Source organism: Anser cygnoides, chromosome W (genome assembly GCF_040182565.1).
Source record: "Anser cygnoides isolate HZ-2024a breed goose chromosome W, Taihu_goose_T2T_genome, whole genome shotgun sequence".
In the NCBI taxonomy this organism is placed as follows: Eukaryota; Metazoa; Chordata; class Aves; order Anseriformes; family Anatidae; genus Anser; species Anser cygnoides.
This window is the reverse complement of record NC_089911.1, coordinates 4,680,911-4,697,207: the sequence shown is the minus strand read 5'-3', so window position 1 is coordinate 4,697,207 and position 16,297 is coordinate 4,680,911. Positions and strand designations below refer to the sequence as shown.

At 57.8% G+C, this 16,297-nt stretch overlaps 2 protein-coding genes across 2 annotated transcripts in view; both read left to right on the top strand.

The window, feature by feature from the left end:
• The window catches only part of LOC136788858 (E3 ubiquitin-protein ligase synoviolin-like), a 17,282-nt gene extending 985 nt beyond the window's left edge, over window positions 1-16,297 (top strand). The window contains exons 2-17 of the mRNA XM_066987572.1: window positions 3,278-3,387; window positions 4,568-4,716; window positions 5,493-5,585; window positions 6,420-6,572; window positions 6,657-6,705; window positions 7,597-7,700; window positions 7,796-7,922; window positions 8,180-8,279; window positions 8,356-8,421; window positions 9,472-9,588; window positions 10,454-10,605; window positions 11,951-12,073; window positions 12,160-12,234; window positions 12,324-12,510; window positions 13,956-14,044; window positions 14,306-16,297. Coding sequence (XP_066843673.1) covers window positions 3,278-3,387; window positions 4,568-4,716; window positions 5,493-5,585; window positions 6,420-6,572; window positions 6,657-6,705; window positions 7,597-7,700; window positions 7,796-7,922; window positions 8,180-8,279; window positions 8,356-8,421; window positions 9,472-9,588; window positions 10,454-10,605; window positions 11,951-12,073; window positions 12,160-12,234; window positions 12,324-12,510; window positions 13,956-14,044; window positions 14,306-14,481 — 1,870 coding nt within the window. The 3' untranslated portion in view covers window positions 14,482-16,297. The remainder of the gene's footprint in view (window positions 1-3,277; window positions 3,388-4,567; window positions 4,717-5,492; window positions 5,586-6,419; window positions 6,573-6,656; window positions 6,706-7,596; window positions 7,701-7,795; window positions 7,923-8,179; window positions 8,280-8,355; window positions 8,422-9,471; window positions 9,589-10,453; window positions 10,606-11,950; window positions 12,074-12,159; window positions 12,235-12,323; window positions 12,511-13,955; window positions 14,045-14,305) is intronic.
• The window catches only part of LOC136786277 (ubiquitin-like FUBI-ribosomal protein eS30 fusion protein), a 43,800-nt gene continuing 39,383 nt past the window's right edge, over window positions 11,881-16,297 (top strand). Inside the window, exon 1 of the mRNA XM_066987580.1 lies at window positions 11,881-11,884. The gene's annotated coding sequence lies outside the window, so the exon portion shown is untranslated. The remainder of the gene's footprint in view (window positions 11,885-16,297) is intronic.

Genomic DNA, 16,297 nt, shown 5'->3' with positions numbered 1-16,297 from the left:
ATTTGGGTGTTTTTGCCCTTACCCAGGAGGCTGAAGAAGGCTTCCCGCTCCTGGCGGTGCAGGTGGAGGCTCCGCGGGGCGCTGGCGGGGGTCGGGGGCTGCCCGCAGGCCCCCCAGGCTGGGGGGGGTCTCCCGCTGCACTGCTGCCCCCCCAAGGGGGGGGAGGCCGGAGGGGGGGTGAGGCTGGGGGGCTGCTTCATGGCGCCACGGGGGCGGTAGCTGTGTGGGGAAATAACCCAGGGTTGCCCCCAAGATGGACCTGACACCCCAAGGCCCCCCCCAAAAGTCAGAGGTGTCCCCCCCAAGCCAGCCCCCCACCCAAATCCCCTTTAAAAACCAGCCCCCCCCGCCAGACCCCTCAAACAGCCCCAAAACCTTCCAAATTCCCCCAGATCAGTCCCCTCAAATAGCCCCAAAACCTCCCAAATTCCCCCAACCCAGACCCCTCAAACAGCCCCAAAACCTCCCAAATTCCCCCAGATCAGTCCCCTCAAATAGCCCCAAAACCTCCCAAATTCCCCCAACCCAGACCCCTCAAACAGCCCCAAAACCTCCCAAATTCCCCCAACCCAGACCCCTCAAACAGCCCCAAAACCTCCCAAATTCCCCCAACCCAGACCCCTCAAACATCCCCAAAACCTCCCAAATTCCCCCAACCCAGACCCCTCAAACAGCCCCAAAACCTCCCAAATTCCCCCAACCCAGACCCCTCAAACAGCCCCAAAACCTCCCAAATTCCCCCAACCCAGACCCCTCAAATAGCCCCAAAACCTCCCAAATTCCCCCAACCCAGACCCCTCAAATAGCCCCAAAACCTCCCAAATTCCCCCAGATCAGTCCCCTCAAATAGCCCCAAAACCTCCCAAATTTCCCCAGCCCAGACCCCTCAAACTGACCCAACCTCCCCCCAAAATATAATTTTAGGGCTCCACAGCCCTTTTCAGCCACTTCAGGCCACAAAAAAAAATTAGTTTTTTTTTTCCCTGAATAAACAGCCCAAAACTGGGTAGAACCATGGCAGGCGTGAACAGGTGAGCTGCACTGAGTGGCTTTTCTCCCGTCCTTTAAGTAGCTTTAGAGAAAAAAAATAGGTATAGAGAAAAAAAAAAAAGCATCACGTTTTTAACAAATTCAGATTTAACTCCTTCTTATTCCCCTGTGCTACAAGGAGAGTGCAGAAATGCCCTTTTCTGGCCCCAAAACAGAGTGGCACACATCACTGCCTGGTTTCCCAGAAACAACGAAAGAGAAATATATATACACACAAGTATTTTAATTCTCCAGCTGACATTTTTGGGTATGTTTTGACATTTTGGGGTATTTTTTAAGGCAGGAAAACACCTTTGTAGGGTGTTTTGTCCCACCAATTTCCCCCCCTTGCACCTCACATGCAGCTCCGTACCTAACCTCCTTGCTCCCATCTTTCCAGCAACCTGTGTTTTTTCCCCACTGTTTCACTGGTTTGTTGCTTTGATGTCGTTATTTCAGTATTCTTTGTGTTATTTTAAGAGTGCAATGGTCTTCGGGAGCTCCTTTTTCCTGCTAAAGGGGTGTGGAGCACACCCAGCTGCTGCCTCGCCACCAGCTCTAGTGAGCCCAAGGTGGCAAAATACTCTTTAAAGAGCCCCAGAACACCTCAAAAGGCACCTGCTAGGAAAATTAGAGCTGCAATTACTAGAAAAAAATATGTTTTTTTAAAGCCAGGACTCCTGATTTAAGTGCTTTGAAAGGTTCAGAAAATTGGAAGGGCAGAACGATGCTATTCCCTGGCAGTAGGGGATTTATCTGATACTTTGTTAAAAGAACAGATATTTTGTTAAAATAACTGTTTTAATCAAAACTTTAATCATAAAATGCACGTATTTTAACCAGGGGAGTAAACACCAAGTGAATCCTAACCTTTGAGGCATTCAAACAATCTTTCCGGGTACCAGAGTCTGATGCTGAAAAGGGTTGAAAAACAATAAAGGAAGCAGTTTGGGGTTAAAGCAGCTCCCATCTGGGCCAAAGCAGCAATAAGGACAACTAGTTTACCCCCCCCCCCCAAAAATAGAACTGGGCTCATCTCCAACAAAAAGCAAGAAAACACCTCGTTGGTGCAGGTTTCATTGCCTCTCCCAGCACCTAACCTCAAATAAAGTGATTTTAGTTTTGATGGTGGCAGCCAGGAGAGGGGACGCCTCTCGTAGCCCCTCGCTGAAGGGCAAACAGCAGCCACTCCACCAACTATTGAGAAAAAAAGGGGAAAAACACCTTCACTTTTTTTTTTTTTAAAAGGCAGGAGGAGAGGGCAAAAGTGCTGCACTTCACCATACCTTAATGCACAGGAACAGCAGAGCCCTCACAGCTTTTTTCCCCCTCAGAAAACCACCGGGGTCCCCCTTCCCTCGCCGGGAGAGATACGAGATGCACCACGTACAGCGAAAATAAAAAGACTTACGGGGCTATTTTCACCTTGCACCACCTGAGCTCAGCCCCCCGCAGGCAGGCTGGGGGGGATAGACGGTAAATTTACCTCAAAAATCCCCCTTTTTTCTCTCAGAAAATAAAGGGGAAAGAAAGCACCTCAGAGGCAGCGACGACGCCCATGCGTTTTCCCGCCTCGCGCTTTTCCCGCCCTTCCCCTCCTCTCACCTGACCAGACCGCGCGGGGCGGGGCGAGAGGCGGGACCAGGTTAACCCCGCCCCCGGCCGGCATCCGCCTATCTATAGGCCGCCCACCCACGCCGCCGGCCAATCAGAGGCGGAGTAGGAAGAAGCCGCCCGCCCCACCCCTCTCTCCTCAGGCCTCGCTGTCAGTCAAAGCCGCGAAGGCGGGACTGCAAGCGACGCCAGCCAATCAGAAGAGCGAAACAGAAGGGGAGGCGTTGTTGATAGGCTGAGATCTGTGAGGGGAAAGCAGCGGGCTGAGGCCGAGCTCAGCTCATCGTCCCCCCCCCGTCTCCCTTCCTCTTAGCAACAGCCGCGCGGGAGATTTTTCCGATTGGCTAAGAGCCGCGCGGGCTGGCCAATGAGAGCGAGCCACGGGACCCTTGGCGCTCCCGCCCCCTCCCTCTGCAACGCCTGAGGGGCGGCTCAGACCGTACCAAGTGCGAGCGCGGGGGGGGGTGACCCATGTACGTTACAGGGGGAGCCGCAGCGCCACCCCCCGGTCCCTGAGGGTAATTAAAATGGCAGATAAATCCCTGCAGAGATAAAAAGGAGATGGAGGAATTTAGGTGGAGGGGAAACGGTGAAAGGACCCCTTCATTCTGTCCTCTTCCCCCCCCCCCCGCAGGGCTGCGTGTGGTGCAGGCAGGCAGGAAGTGAGGTGTCTCGCGCCGAGGCGCTTCCGGCTGAGGGAGGAGCGGCCTGAGGCGGGGGGCGCGGCGGCGGCGGCGGGGCCGGGTGAGTGGGGGGGGGGGGCTCAGAGCCTGTGTCGTGAGGGGAAAGGGGGGGGGCTAGGGGGGCGGGGGAGGGCCGTGAGGGCGGTTTGGGGGGGATTAGAGAGGGTTTGGGGGGGGTTAGAGGGGGCTGGGGGGGTTTAGGGGGCGTGAGGGGCCTTTGGGGGCGCTTATGGGGGGCTGTGACAGGGAGGGGGGGTGGGGGGCACGTAGGTAGGAGTAGGGGAGCTTTGGGGGTGCTTGTGGGGGGTGTGACGCAGTGGGGGGGTCGTTGGGGGGCATGTAGTTGGGAATGGGGGGTTTAGGGGAGTGGGGGGGGCTTTAGGGGCGCTTATTGGGGGGCTCCGATACGGAGGGGGGTGTTTAGGGCATATAGGTTGGAGTGGGGGGGTTTTGGGGGCGCTTATGGGGGGTGTGACACAGTAGGAGGGTCGTTGGGGGGGGCACGTAGATGGGGATTGGGGGGTTTAGGGGGTGTGGGGGGGCTTTGGGGGCTCTTTTGGGGCGCTTTTGGGGGGTGTGACTTAGTGGAGGGGTGGTTGGGGGGCACGTAGATGGGGGTTGGGGGGTTTGGGAGGGTGGGGGGCTTTGGGTGTGCTTATTGGGGGGTCTGATACGGAAGGGGGTGTTTAGGGCATATAGGTTGGAGTGGGGGGGGATTTTGGGGGTGCTAATTGGGAGCGTGACGCAGTGGGGTGGTGGTTGGGGGGCACGTAGGTAGGGATTGGGGGGGTTTGGGGGTGTGGGGGGGCTTTGGGGGCTCTTTTAGGGCACTTATGGGGGTTGTGACTTAGTGGAGGGGTGGTTGGGGGGCATGTAGATGGGGATTGGGGGGTTTAGGGGGTGGGAGGGGGCTTTGGGGGCACTTACGGGGGGCTGTGATGCTTTGGGCGGAGGTTGGGGGGCATAGGTAGGACGGGGGGGTTTGGGGGGGCTTCTAGGGGCTGAGACATGGAGGGGGTTACGTAGATAGGAATGGGGGGATCGGGGGGGCTTTGGGGTGCGGGGGGAGCCACGAACGGGGCCAAATCTGGGGCCAGACCCCGGCATTTAACAACCCCCTGCTGCCACCGAGCCCCAACCCGCCCCGATGCCCCCCCGGCCCCTAATTTCACACCGCGCTAACCCTTTTTTCCCCATTTTTTCCCCCCAAAAAACCCCTTCCCCCCCCCCCCCCCCCGCAGGCGGCCGGGCCGCGGAGATGCTGTGCACGGCGGCGGTGATGGCGGGGAGCCTGGCGCTCACCACGGCCGTGGTGGCGCACGCCTACTACCTCAAGCACCAGTTCTACCCCACCGTGGTTTATCTCACCAAATCCAGCCCCAGCATGGCCGTGAGTACGGGGGGGAGCCAAAAAAAACCCCCCCGGTAAAAGATTCGGGGGCAAAATCCCGCTTTTGGGGGAGAAAACGCGGAGCTGCCTCCGCCGGCGGCGCCCCCCCCTGGCTATTTTGACGCGGGTAACGGCCGCGAAGAGCGCGAGGTTTGTTTATTTCCTGCCGCAGAAGCTTTCCCTGACGGGTTTGCTGGCGGGTAATTAATTAATTAGGGGCGGTTGAGGGGAAACGAGGCCGGCGGCGGCGCGTGGAGTCACGCCTGAACGCCGTGCGGGGGCTCACTTCTGCTTTCGGGGCCCCAAAGCGGCCCTTTGCGCCCCCAAACTGCCCCTTTTGGCCCCAAAGCGGCCCTTTGCGCCCCCAAACTGCCCCCTTTTGGCCCCAAAGCGGCCCTTTGCGCCCCCAAACTGCCCCCTTTTGGCCCCAAAGCGGCCCTTTGCGCCCCCAAACTGCCCCCTTTTGGCCCCAAAGCCGCCCTTTGCGCCCCCAAACTGCCCCCTTTTGGCCCCAAAGCCGCCCTTTGCGCCCCCAAACTGCCCCCTTTTGGCCCCAAAGCCGCCCTTTGCGCCCCCAAACTGCCCCCTTTTGGCCCCAAAGCGGCCCTTTGCGCCCCCAAACTGCCCCCTTTTGGCCCCAAAGCGGCCCTTTGCGCCCCCAAACTGCCCCCTTTTGGCCCCAAAGCCGCCCTTTGCGCTCCCAAATTGCCCCCTTTTGGCCCAAACTGCCCCTTTTTCCCGCAAAAAAATCACCCCATCTCTCTTTCCCCCCGCAGGTTCTCTACATCCAGGCCTTCGTGCTGGTTTTCCTGCTGGGCAAATTCATGGGCAAGGTTTTCTTCGGGCAGCTGCGGGCGGCGGAGATGGAGGTGAGCCGAGCTTGGCCCGAAATCCTCCGATTTTTGGGAGGGTTTAGGACTCCGGGGCCGAATCCTGTGGGGCTGAGGGGGATGTTAACGTGTTTTGGGGCTTTTTTTGATTTTTTTTCCCATCCTGGAGGGCTTGAGGGCACTAAATCCTCTAATTCAGGGACAGTTGAGGATGCCAGGGGTGAATCCTGTGGGGCTGAGGGGGATGTTAACGGGTTTTAGAGGTTTTTATTGAATTTTGGGGGGGGCTCAGAGGTGCTTTATTAGATTTTTTTCCACCCTGGGGAGCAAAATTCTTAGATTTAGGGAGGATTTAGGACTCCAGGGCTGAATCCTGCAAGGCTGAGGGGGATGTTAACGGGTTTTGGGGCTTTTATTTGATTTTTTTCCCATCCTGGAGGGCTTGAGGGCACTAAATTCTCCAATTCAGGGAGAGTTTAGGACTTCAGGACTGAATTCTGCGGGGCTGAGGGGGATGTTAACGGGCTTTAGGGGTTTTTATTGGATTTTGGGGGGGGCTCAGAGGTGCTTTATCAGATTTTTTTCCACCCTGGGGAGCAAAATTCTTAGATTTAGGGAGGATTTAGGATTCCAGGGCTGAATCCTGTGGGGCCGAGGGAGATGTTAAGAGTTTTAGGGGGGGATTATTTGATTTTTTTTCCATCCTGGGGAGCAAAATTCTCTGATTTAGGGTGGATTTAGGATTCCAGGGATGAATTCTGCTGGGCTGAGGGGGATGTTAACGGGTCTTTGGGGTGATTTATTTGATTTTTTGGGGTCCGGGGGCGATTGTGGGCTCCCCTGTGCGCCCTGCCAGCTCCCTTTCTCGCGCAGCACCTCCTGGAGCGCTCGTGGTACGCGGTGACGGAGACCTGCCTGGCCTTCACCGTCTTCAGGGACGACTTCAGCCCCCGCTTCGTCGCCCTCTTCACCCTCCTCCTCTTCCTCAAGTGCTTCCACTGGCTGGCCGAGGACCGGGTGGACTTCGTGAGTGAAAAACCAGGCGAAAAAACTTGATTTTGGGGGTCCGGAGGGGAGGGTTTTTTAGCGTTTTCTCCCCTTTTCCCGCAGATGGAGCGGAGCCCCAACATCTCCTGGCTCTTCCACTTCCGTATCGTATGTGAGTGGCGCCTTCCCCCCCCCCCAGGGCCGGATCCTTCCCGTTCCCAGCTTGGGGGGAGCTTTGCCTCCTCCGCAGCTGGGCAGGAAAGATAATTTCGGCACTGTATTTGCATAGGGGGGGGGGGGGGAAAAACACGTGGGGTGAGATAACGTTATCGGGGCTGCTCTGTTAACGAGGGCCTGGCTGGGGATTTAATGAGCTCTGGGGTTCGGGTGGGGAAAAGGTGCTTCAGGAGGGGTCTGAGGGCAAAATGGGATCCCAGATGTGTAGGAAAACGTGTTCTGGGGGAAAATGGGGTCCCAGACACGTAGGAAAACGCTCATTTGGGGGAAAACGGGGTCCCAGATGCATAGGAAAACACGTTTTTGGGGAAAATGGGATCCCAAATGTGTAGGAAGATGCGTTTTTGGGGGAAATGGGATCCCAGATGCATAGGAAGACGCGTTTTTGGGGGAAAATGGGATCCCAGATGCATAGGAAGACGCATTTTTGGGGGAAAATGGGATCCCAGATGTATAGGAAAACGTGTTTTGGGGGAAAATGGGATCCGAGACGCGTAGGAAAACGTGGTTTTGGTTGTGGGGAAGGGATTTAGAGACCACAAGTGGGCTGGGGGAGGAATTAGCAGGGGATTGGCCTTGGAAATAGGGGTTGGGATGCGGGCAGGGGGGTTCCTAATGAGCTCGTGGTGATACCAGCCTCGTTCCCGACGCTAATTAACCCCAATCTGCCCCACGGGGGCTGATCCCGCTGCTGCAGCGGGAGCCGTTTCGGGGTGCCATCTCTTTTCGCAGCAGCCCCGTTTGTTTCTGGGGTTTCTCCCCCAGTTTTGGGGTCCCTAACCTGCCTTTTTTTTTTCCCCTCCTCCCCCCCCCCCCCCCGCCGCAGCCCTCATGTTCCTGCTGGGGCTCCTGGATTTCCTCTTCGTCAGCCACGCGTACCACAGCATCCTCACGCGGGGAGCCTCCGTCCAGCTGGTTTTCGGCTTCGAGGTGAGGCCCCCCCGCCCCGTGCTGGTCCCAAACTGCTCCCGGAGCCCCCCCCCAAGCCGGTCCTGAGCCCCCGCTGCCCTCTTCGTGCCCCGCAGTACGCCATCCTCATGACCATGGTCCTCACCATCTTCATCAAGTACGTCCTGCACTCCATCGACCTGCAGAACGAGAACCCCTGGGACAGCAAAGCCGTCTACATGCTGTACACGGAGCTCTTCACGGGTACGCCGAGCTCCTGCCGGCCTTTTCCTCCTTTTCCTCCCCGATTTATGGGGTTTTCCACCCCCTTAAAATCCCATTTGCTGCCTCGTCGGGTTTTATCTGCGGTAGCGGCAGCGGGATTGGTGGTCGGAGGCGGCTGACGGGGTGGAACGAGCCCCCGAAGCGCCTCCTAAACCGCCTTCGGGGTCCCGTCCCGCTTCCCCCACCCCACAGCTATTTAAAACCCGTCCCTAACTTGCTTTTTTCCCCCCCCCCAGGTTTCATCAAAGTCCTCCTCTACATGGCCTTCATGACCATCATGATCAAAGTGCACACCTTCCCCCTCTTCGCCATCCGCCCCATGTACCTGGCCATGAGGTGAGCGCCTTCGGGGCGGCTTTCGGGGCCGGGCCGCCTCCTTCGTGACCCCGAATTCGTCCCCGTTTCCTCGCAGGCAGTTTAAGAAAGCCGTGACCGACGCCATCATGTCCCGCCGCGCCATCCGCAACATGAACACGCTGTGAGTAGCGCGCGGAGCCGCCGGCGGGCTTGGTTTGGGGCCGAAAAATGAGGCGGAGGAGGGTTTTGGGGGGAAAACAACTGGTTTTTACCAAGAGAAGGGGGGGTAGGAAGGACTCGGAGGGTTGGGGATCCCTTTTGGAGAGACCTCGGAGGGAGAAAGGGGTTGTGGATGCCTTTAAGTCCCCCTCGGAGAGACCTTGTAGGGTTGTGGATCCCTTTGATCCCCCTTGGAGAGACTTTATAGGGACAAAGGGGTTGCAGATTCCCTTAAATCCCCCTTATAGGGGGAAAAGGGGTTGTGGATGCCCTTAAATCTCCCTTGGAAAGACCTTGTAGGGTTGTGGGTCCTGCGAAATTCCCCTTGGAAAGATCTTACAGGGAGAAGGGGGTTGCAGAATCCCTTAAATCCCCCTTGGAGAGACTTTATAGGGACAAAGGGGATTGCAGACTCCCTTAAACCCTCCTTGGAAAGAGCTCATAGGGTTGCAGATCCCGTGAAATTCCCCCTGGAGAGACCTTGTAGGGTTGTGGATCCCATGAAATCCCCCTGGGAAAGATTTTATAGGGGACAAAGGGGTTGCAGAATCCCTTAAATCCCCCATAGAGGGGAAAATGGGGTTGTGGATGCCCTTAAATCCCTCTTGGAGAGATTATATATGGAGAAAGGGGTTAAAAGGTGCCTTTAAATCCCCCTTGGAGAGACCTTATAGGGTTGTGGATCCCATGAAATCCCCCTTGGAAAGATCTTGTAGGGAGTAAGGGGTTGCAGGTGCTCTTAAATTCCCCTTACAGAGACCTTATGGGGGAAAAGGGTTTGTGGATCCCCTTAAATCCCCCTTGGAGAGAACTTACAGGGAAAAAGGGTTTGTGGATCCCCTTAGGGGAAAAAACCCCCCTTAGAGAGACCCCCCTTTTTATAGGGAAAACCTCTTCGCAGACGCCCCCAAAGCTTCATTTCAGCCACAAACCCCTGGAGACCGCCGCGGGGGGGTGCGTTCCCGGTCCCTTTTTCCCCAGATCTTTCCCCGTAACCCCTTTTCCCCTGCAGCTACCCCGACGCCACCCCGGAGGAGCTGCAGGCCGTGGACAACGTCTGCATCATCTGCCGCGAGGAGATGGTGACGGGCGCCAAGCGCCTGCCCTGCAACCACATCTTCCACACCAGGTGGGGGCCCAAAGGACACCGGGGCAAAGGTTTGGGGTCTGGGGGGCGGGAGTTGTCCCACGGGACGAAGGTTTGGGGTCTGGGGAGCGTTATTTGTCGTGCAGGACAAAGATTTGGGGTTTGGCGGGTGTTATTCATCACACAGGAGAAAGATTTGGGGTTTGGGGGTGTTATTCATCATGTTGGTCAAAGATTTAGGGTCTGGGGGGCGTTGTTCGCCCCACGGGGCGAAGGTTTGGGGTCTGGGGGGCGTTGTTTGTCACCCTGGTCGAAGATTTGGGGTCTGGGGGGGTGGGATTTGCCCCATGGGACGAAGGTTTGGGGTCCGGGGGGGCGTTATTTGTCACCCTGGTCAAAGGTTTGGGGTCCGGGGGGCGTTATTTGTCACCCTGGTCGAAGGTTTGGGGTCTGCACTGTGTTATTTGTCACATAGGACAAGGATTTGGGGTCAGGGGGGTGTTATTCACCATGCTGGACAAAAATATGGGGTCGTGGGGTTGTTATTTGTCAGGCAGGGCAAGGATTTGGGGTTTGGGGGGTGTTATTTGTCAGGCAGGGCAAGGATTTGGGGTTTGGGGGGTGTTATTTGTCAGGCAGGGCAAGGATTTGGGGTCCAGGGGGATGTGATTCGTCCCACAGGACAGAAGTTTGGGATTTGGGGGGTGTTATTTGTCACGCAGGACAAAAAAATTGGGGTTTGGAGGGTGTTATTCACCACTCAGGACAGAGATTTGGGGTTTGGGGGAGGTGATTCACCGCTCAGGACAAGGATTTGGGGTCAGGGTGGTGTTATTTGTCTCGCCGGTCAAAAATAGGGGGTCAGGGGGCTGGTAAACCCCTAAATCCCGCTGTCTTTCCCCGCCAGCTGCCTGCGGTCGTGGTTCCAGCGGCAGCAGACGTGCCCCACGTGCCGCATGGACGTGCTCCGCGCCTCCCTCCCCGCGCAGCCCCCCCCGGAGCCCCCCGAGCAGCCGCAGCCCCCGCCGCAGACCCCGCCGGCGCCGCAGCCCCCGAACTGTGAGCATCAGCGCCCCAAATAGGGGGAGAAAGTGCCCCAAAAAAGGGGAAAACGCGGCCCAGAAAGGGAAAATGTGCCCCCAAAATGGGAAAAGTCTGCCCCAAAGGGGAGGAAAAAGGTCCCCAAAAAGGAAAGTCTCGCCCCAAAGAGGGGAAAATGTGCCCCCAAAAAGGGAAAACCCACCCCGGAAAGGAAGAACATGCCCCCAACAAGGGAAAACCCACCCCAGAAAGGAAAAACGTGCCCCCAACAAGGGGAAAATCTGTCCCGAAGAGGAAAAAGCCTACCCTAGAAAGGGAAAACGTGCCCCAAAGAAGGAGAAAGGACTGCCCCAAAGAGGAAAAAACCTACCGCAGAAAGGGAAAATGTGCCCCAAAAAAGGGGAAAATGTGTCCCAAAGAGGGAAAAACCTACCCCAGAAATGGAAAATGTGCCCCAAAGAGGAAAACCTACACCCAAAAAAGGGGAAAAACCCACCCCAGAAAAGAAAAATGTGCCCCCAAAAGGGAAAAAACCCCCACCCCAGAAAGGGAGAACACGTCCCCAAAAAGGGAAAAACTCACCTCAGAAAGGGAAAAACGTGTCCCCAAAAAGGGAAAACGCCCCCCAAAAAAGAAAAACCCGCCCAAAAAAGGGAAAAAGGTCCCCAAAAAGGGAGAAACCCATCCCAAAAAGGAAAGAGCATGCCCCCAAAAAAGGGGAAAAGCCATCCTGAAAAAGGAATAACTCACCCCAGAAAGGAAAAAAAACAGCTCCCAAAAAGGGAAAAGCTGGTCCTGAAAGGAGAAACCGTGCCCCCAAAAAAATAAAAACGTGCCCCAAAAAGGGAAAACAGGTCCCCAAAAAGGGAAAAGCTGCCCCAGAAAGGAAAAAAGTGCCCCCCAAAAAGCGAAAACACCCCAAACGAGGGGGAAAAGCCATCCCAGAAAGAAAACCCACACCCAAACCCCCAGCTTTTTGCTTCTGGGATGCCCCAAAACTGTAGGATTTCAGCCTGGTTTTCGGGAAACTGTAAGGGGACATCAAACCCACACCTTCAGGCAGTCGTTTTAAAGCGATTTTGGGGTATTTTCCTCTGATTTCCCTTTTCCTGTAAGTCCCGCAGGGGATGCTGCTGCCCTTCTGGCCCCAAAAAGGGAAAAACGACCCCAAAAAGGGAAAAAACGACCTCAATAAGAAACCCTACACCCAAAACCACGGCTTTTTGCTTTCGGGGTGCCCCAAAACTGTAGGATTTCAGCCTGATTTTGGGGAAACTCGAAGCCAGCATCGAACCTGCGCCCGCAGCCGACCGTTTTAAGGGAATTTTGGGGTGTTTTGGCTGATTTCCCGTTTTTCCCCCAGTCCCGCAGGGGATGCTGCCGCCCTTTCCCCCGGGCATGTTCCCCTTCTGGCCCCCCGTGGGGCCCTTCCCTCCCGCCCCCAACGGCTCCGAAAACCCGGCTCCGAGCCCCGCTGCCGCTTCAGGTGAGCCTCCCCCCTCTCCCCACCCTAATTTTGGGGACAAATCTTCCATTTCCCACCCCTGCGACCGCGTTTTTTTAACCCCTTAGCTCCCAGACCCGCCGACGCCTCCACCCTTCCCCTCCCGCCCCCGTGGCTGGCGATGCCGTGGCCTCCGCTTTTCGGTAAGCCTCCGGTTGAGGTTTTTTTTTTCTTAGGGGATTTTTTGGGGGGGGTTTTCCCCCTTTTGTCCCTCACCCGCGGACCCCCGCAGGGTTCCCCCCGATGCCGGTGCCCCCCGCGGGCTTCGCGGGGCTGACGGCGGAGGAGCTGCGGGCGCTGGAGGGCCACGAGCGGCAGCACGTGGAGGCGCGGCTGCGGTGCCTGCGGGACATCCACACGCTGCTGGACGCCGCCATGCTGCAGATCAACCAGTACCTGAGCGTGCTGGCGGCGCTGGGGTAGGGCCGGGGGGGGGATTTGGGGTCGGGGGGGGGATTTGGGGGGGTTGGGAGGGGTCTGGGAGGGGATTTGGGGGGTTTGGGGTGGGTTTGGGGGCTTTGGGGGGGGGTCTGGGGGGATTTTGGGGGGGTTTGGGGGATTTGGGAGGGGCTGGGAGGTTTGGGGGGGGATTTGGGGGGATTTGGGGGGGTTGGGGGCTTTGGGGGGGCTGGGAGGGGAATTGGGGGGGAAATGGGGGAACTGGGGGATTTGGGAGGGGCTGGGAGGGGGTCTGGGGGGGGAAATGGGGGGGGTTTGGGGGGGCTGGGAGGGGGGTTTGGGAGGGATTTGGGGGGGTAAATGGGGATTTGCCGGGTTTGGGGGGGGGCTGGGAGGGGGATTTGGGGGGAAATGGGGGGGGCTGGGGGGGGTTTGGGGGGTTTCGGAGGGGCTGGGAGGGGGTTTGTGGGGGAAATGGGGGGGATTTGGGGGGTTTGGGGGTGCTGGGAGGGGGGTTTGGGAGGGATTTTGGGGGGAAATGGGGATTTGGCAGGTTTGGGGGGGGCCTGGGAGGGGGATTTTTAGGGGGAAATGGGGTTTGGGGGGGCTGGGAGGGGGTTTGGGGGGATTTGGGGGTGAATGGGGGGCTTCAGAGGGGATTTGGGGGGAAATGGGGGGATTTGGGGAGGATTTTAAGGGGGGATTTGGGGGGCTTGGGGGGCTGGGAGGGGCTTTTTGGGGAATGGGGGGATTTGGGGTGGAAAGGGGGATTTGGGGGAGTAATAAGGGGGTGAGGGGGAGAATGGGGATGTGGGGGGGTTAGGGGGTGGGAGAGGGTTTTGGGGGGGAGAAGGGGATTTGGGGTATTGGGGGTCGGGGGGAATTGAGGGGGTTGGGAGGTGGAAAGGGGGGAATTTGGGGGGGGAAATGGGATTGGGGGGGAAGGGGAGAAAAGATGCATTGGAGTGTAATTGGGGGGGGAAGGGGAGGGGGCTTGGGGTCTGGGGGGATGATAAGGGGATTGGGGGGAATTGGGGGGTGGGGGATTTGGGGGGGGAAATTGGATTATGGGGTGTTTGGGGTGTGCAGGGAGAATTTGGGGGATTTGGGGGGAATTCGGGGAAAGAGGAGATTGGGGGAAATTTGGGGGGAAGAAGGATTTGGGGGGAAATTGGGGGTGAAAGGGGAGAAGATGGGGGTGAAAGAGGGGGTGGGGGGAAATTGGAGGGGAAAGGCTGGATTGGGGGAAATTGGGGGGACTGGGGAGAAATTGGGGGAAATGGGTAGGGGGAAGAAGGAGAAATTGGGGGGCAGGAGAAATTAGGGAAGGGGAAAATTGGGGAGGAAAAGGGGAAAATTGGGAAAGGGGAAATAGGGGAGGGGGGAGTGAGGCGGCCCCTCGCAGCCCAAAAGCCATTTTGGGGGGTTTCCTTTTTAACCTTTTCTCCCCGTTTTCTCCCTCCAGGCCCCCCCGGCCCCCCACCGCTGCTCCCCAACCCCCCACCACCACGGAGCCCGGCGCCCCCTCGCCCCCCGCTGAGCCCAGCTCCTCCGGTGCGTGTATTTGGGGGGAATCGGGTCTCAGACCGGGTTTGGAATCGGGTCTCAGACCGCGTCTCAGACCGGGTTTGCAATCGGGTCTCAGAGCTGGTTTCAGACCGGGTTTGCAATCGGGTCTCAGAGCTGGAATTCTCAGACCGGGTTTGCAATCGGGTCTCAGAGCTGGTCTCAGACCGGGTTTTGCAATCGGGTCTCAGACCGGGTTTGCAATCGGGAGCTAACGGGTCCCTTTTCTCCCTTGCCCACTCCCCCCAGATCCCCCGGGCCCCTCAGGCGCCGAAGGCTTCACCCCCCGCCCTGAGGAGGAGGAAGAGGAGGAGGAGGAGGAGGAGGCCGAAGGCTCACCCGCGCCCGGCGAACCCGACACGGCCGAGCTGCGCCGCCGCCGCCTGCGGAAACTGGGGGCGCCGGCCCCGGCCCCCTCCCTCTGACGGCCCCGGCCTCCCTTTTGGAGACCTGCCCCTCCCCCAGAGGCCGCTGACACCCTCGGCCTCCATTTTGGGGACGCTCAGAGGCCACCGCACCCCCCGGCCTCCGTTTTGGGGGGACCCTTGGAGGGCCGCTGCCCCCCTTCTCCTCTGTTTTGGGGGGGGGGGGGGCCTGGAAGCCGCCTCTCGTCCCCTCTGTTTTGGGGACCCTTGGAGGCTGCCCCTCCCCCTCGTCCCCTCCGTTTTGGGGACCCTTGGAGGCCACTTTCCCCTCGGCCTCCCTTTCGGAGAGCCCCCCCCCCCCCCCCGAGGCCTCCTCTCCCCTCGCCCTCCATTTTGGAGCCCCCCACGAGCCGCCCGCGCCTCCTTTCCCCCCCACTTTTCACCCCAAAAAAAAAAAGCAATCTGGAGGCTCATGGCCTCCCCTGTGGGGGGGGAGTTCCCCTCAGCAGCGCCCCCTGACCCGTTTTTGCCCATTTTCACCCCATTTTTCTCTACCTCCGGATTTGGGACGGGGTTCGGTTATGAAAACACCGTCCCCCTTTGAAATTGCTCAAAACCTCGTGGTTTTAACCCAGTTTTCTTCTCGGGTCCCCCCCCCGGCGGCTCTCAACCCCCCAACCCGCTTCAGTTTTGGGGTCAAACCCGAAAGCTTTGAGCCATTTGGGATTTTGGGGTGCTTTCCGCCCCCCTCCTTGCAGTATTAACCCTTTATCCTCGGGACAGCTCCGGGGGGGGGGGGTTGGGGGCGTTTCACCCCCTCGTGGCCCCAAAATGTGGGGTTTTCACCCCGTTTTCCCCCCGGGAAGGCGACCCCGGCCGCAAACCCCGTTGGCCCTTGCCCTTCAGTGCCTCTTCGAACCGAGCGGGCTTCCAGGAGCCCCAAAATCTCAGGGAAAAACGGGGGCCGGGGGGGGGAGCCCGGGGTGGAATTTTGGGCTCGTTTAGGCAAAATCGGGCAATAACGAGGCGGGAGTTGATCTTTTAATCGTTTTTTTTTGTTTGTTTAATTTGGAGTGGAAACGGCGGAGCTGCGGCCAGTCGAGGATTTTTGGGGTGGGTTCCTCGGGGTTTTCCTTCGTTTCGGGGCGGCTTTGAAAAGGGGAGTAAAGGAGGGGGTTTGCAAAGGGGGGCATCTGGCCCCAAAAACGCCCCCTTTGACCCCAAAATCCTTCTTTTTGACCCTAAGACCCCTCATTTTAACCCCAAATCCCTACTTTGGACACCAAATCCCTTCCTTTTGGCCCCAAATCCCTTCTTTTTGACCCTAAAACTCCTCCTTGTGACCCTAAAATCCCTCCTTTTCACCCCAAACTTTTTTTTTTTTGACCCCGAAACCCATCCCTTATCCCCAGAATCCCTCCTTTTGACCTTAAATCAGCCCATTTTGCCCCCAAGATCCCTCCTTGTCATCCCAGAACCGCCCCCTTCGGTCCCAAATCCGTTTTTTTGACCCCAAACCCCTCCCTTTTGACCCCCGAAACGCCCCGTTTTGACCCTAAAACCCCTCCCTTTGACCCTAAGCTCCTACTTTTCACCCTAAACCCCTCCTTTTCACCACCAAGCCCTCCCTTTGACCCCAAAACCGCCCCCTTTGACCCTAAAACCCCTCCTTTTCGCCCCCAAAACGCCCCCTTTTAACCCCAAACCCGCCCCGTTTTGCCCCAAACCCTCTCCTTTTCGCCCCAAAACCCGCCCCCGTTAACTCACCCAGCCCCCATCTCCCGCCGCGGCGGGTTAATTATTTAATTTGTAAATAGTGTAAACATTTGTAAGAGCTTAATTGTACATAGGCGGAATAAAGGCTGCAGGACAAGTC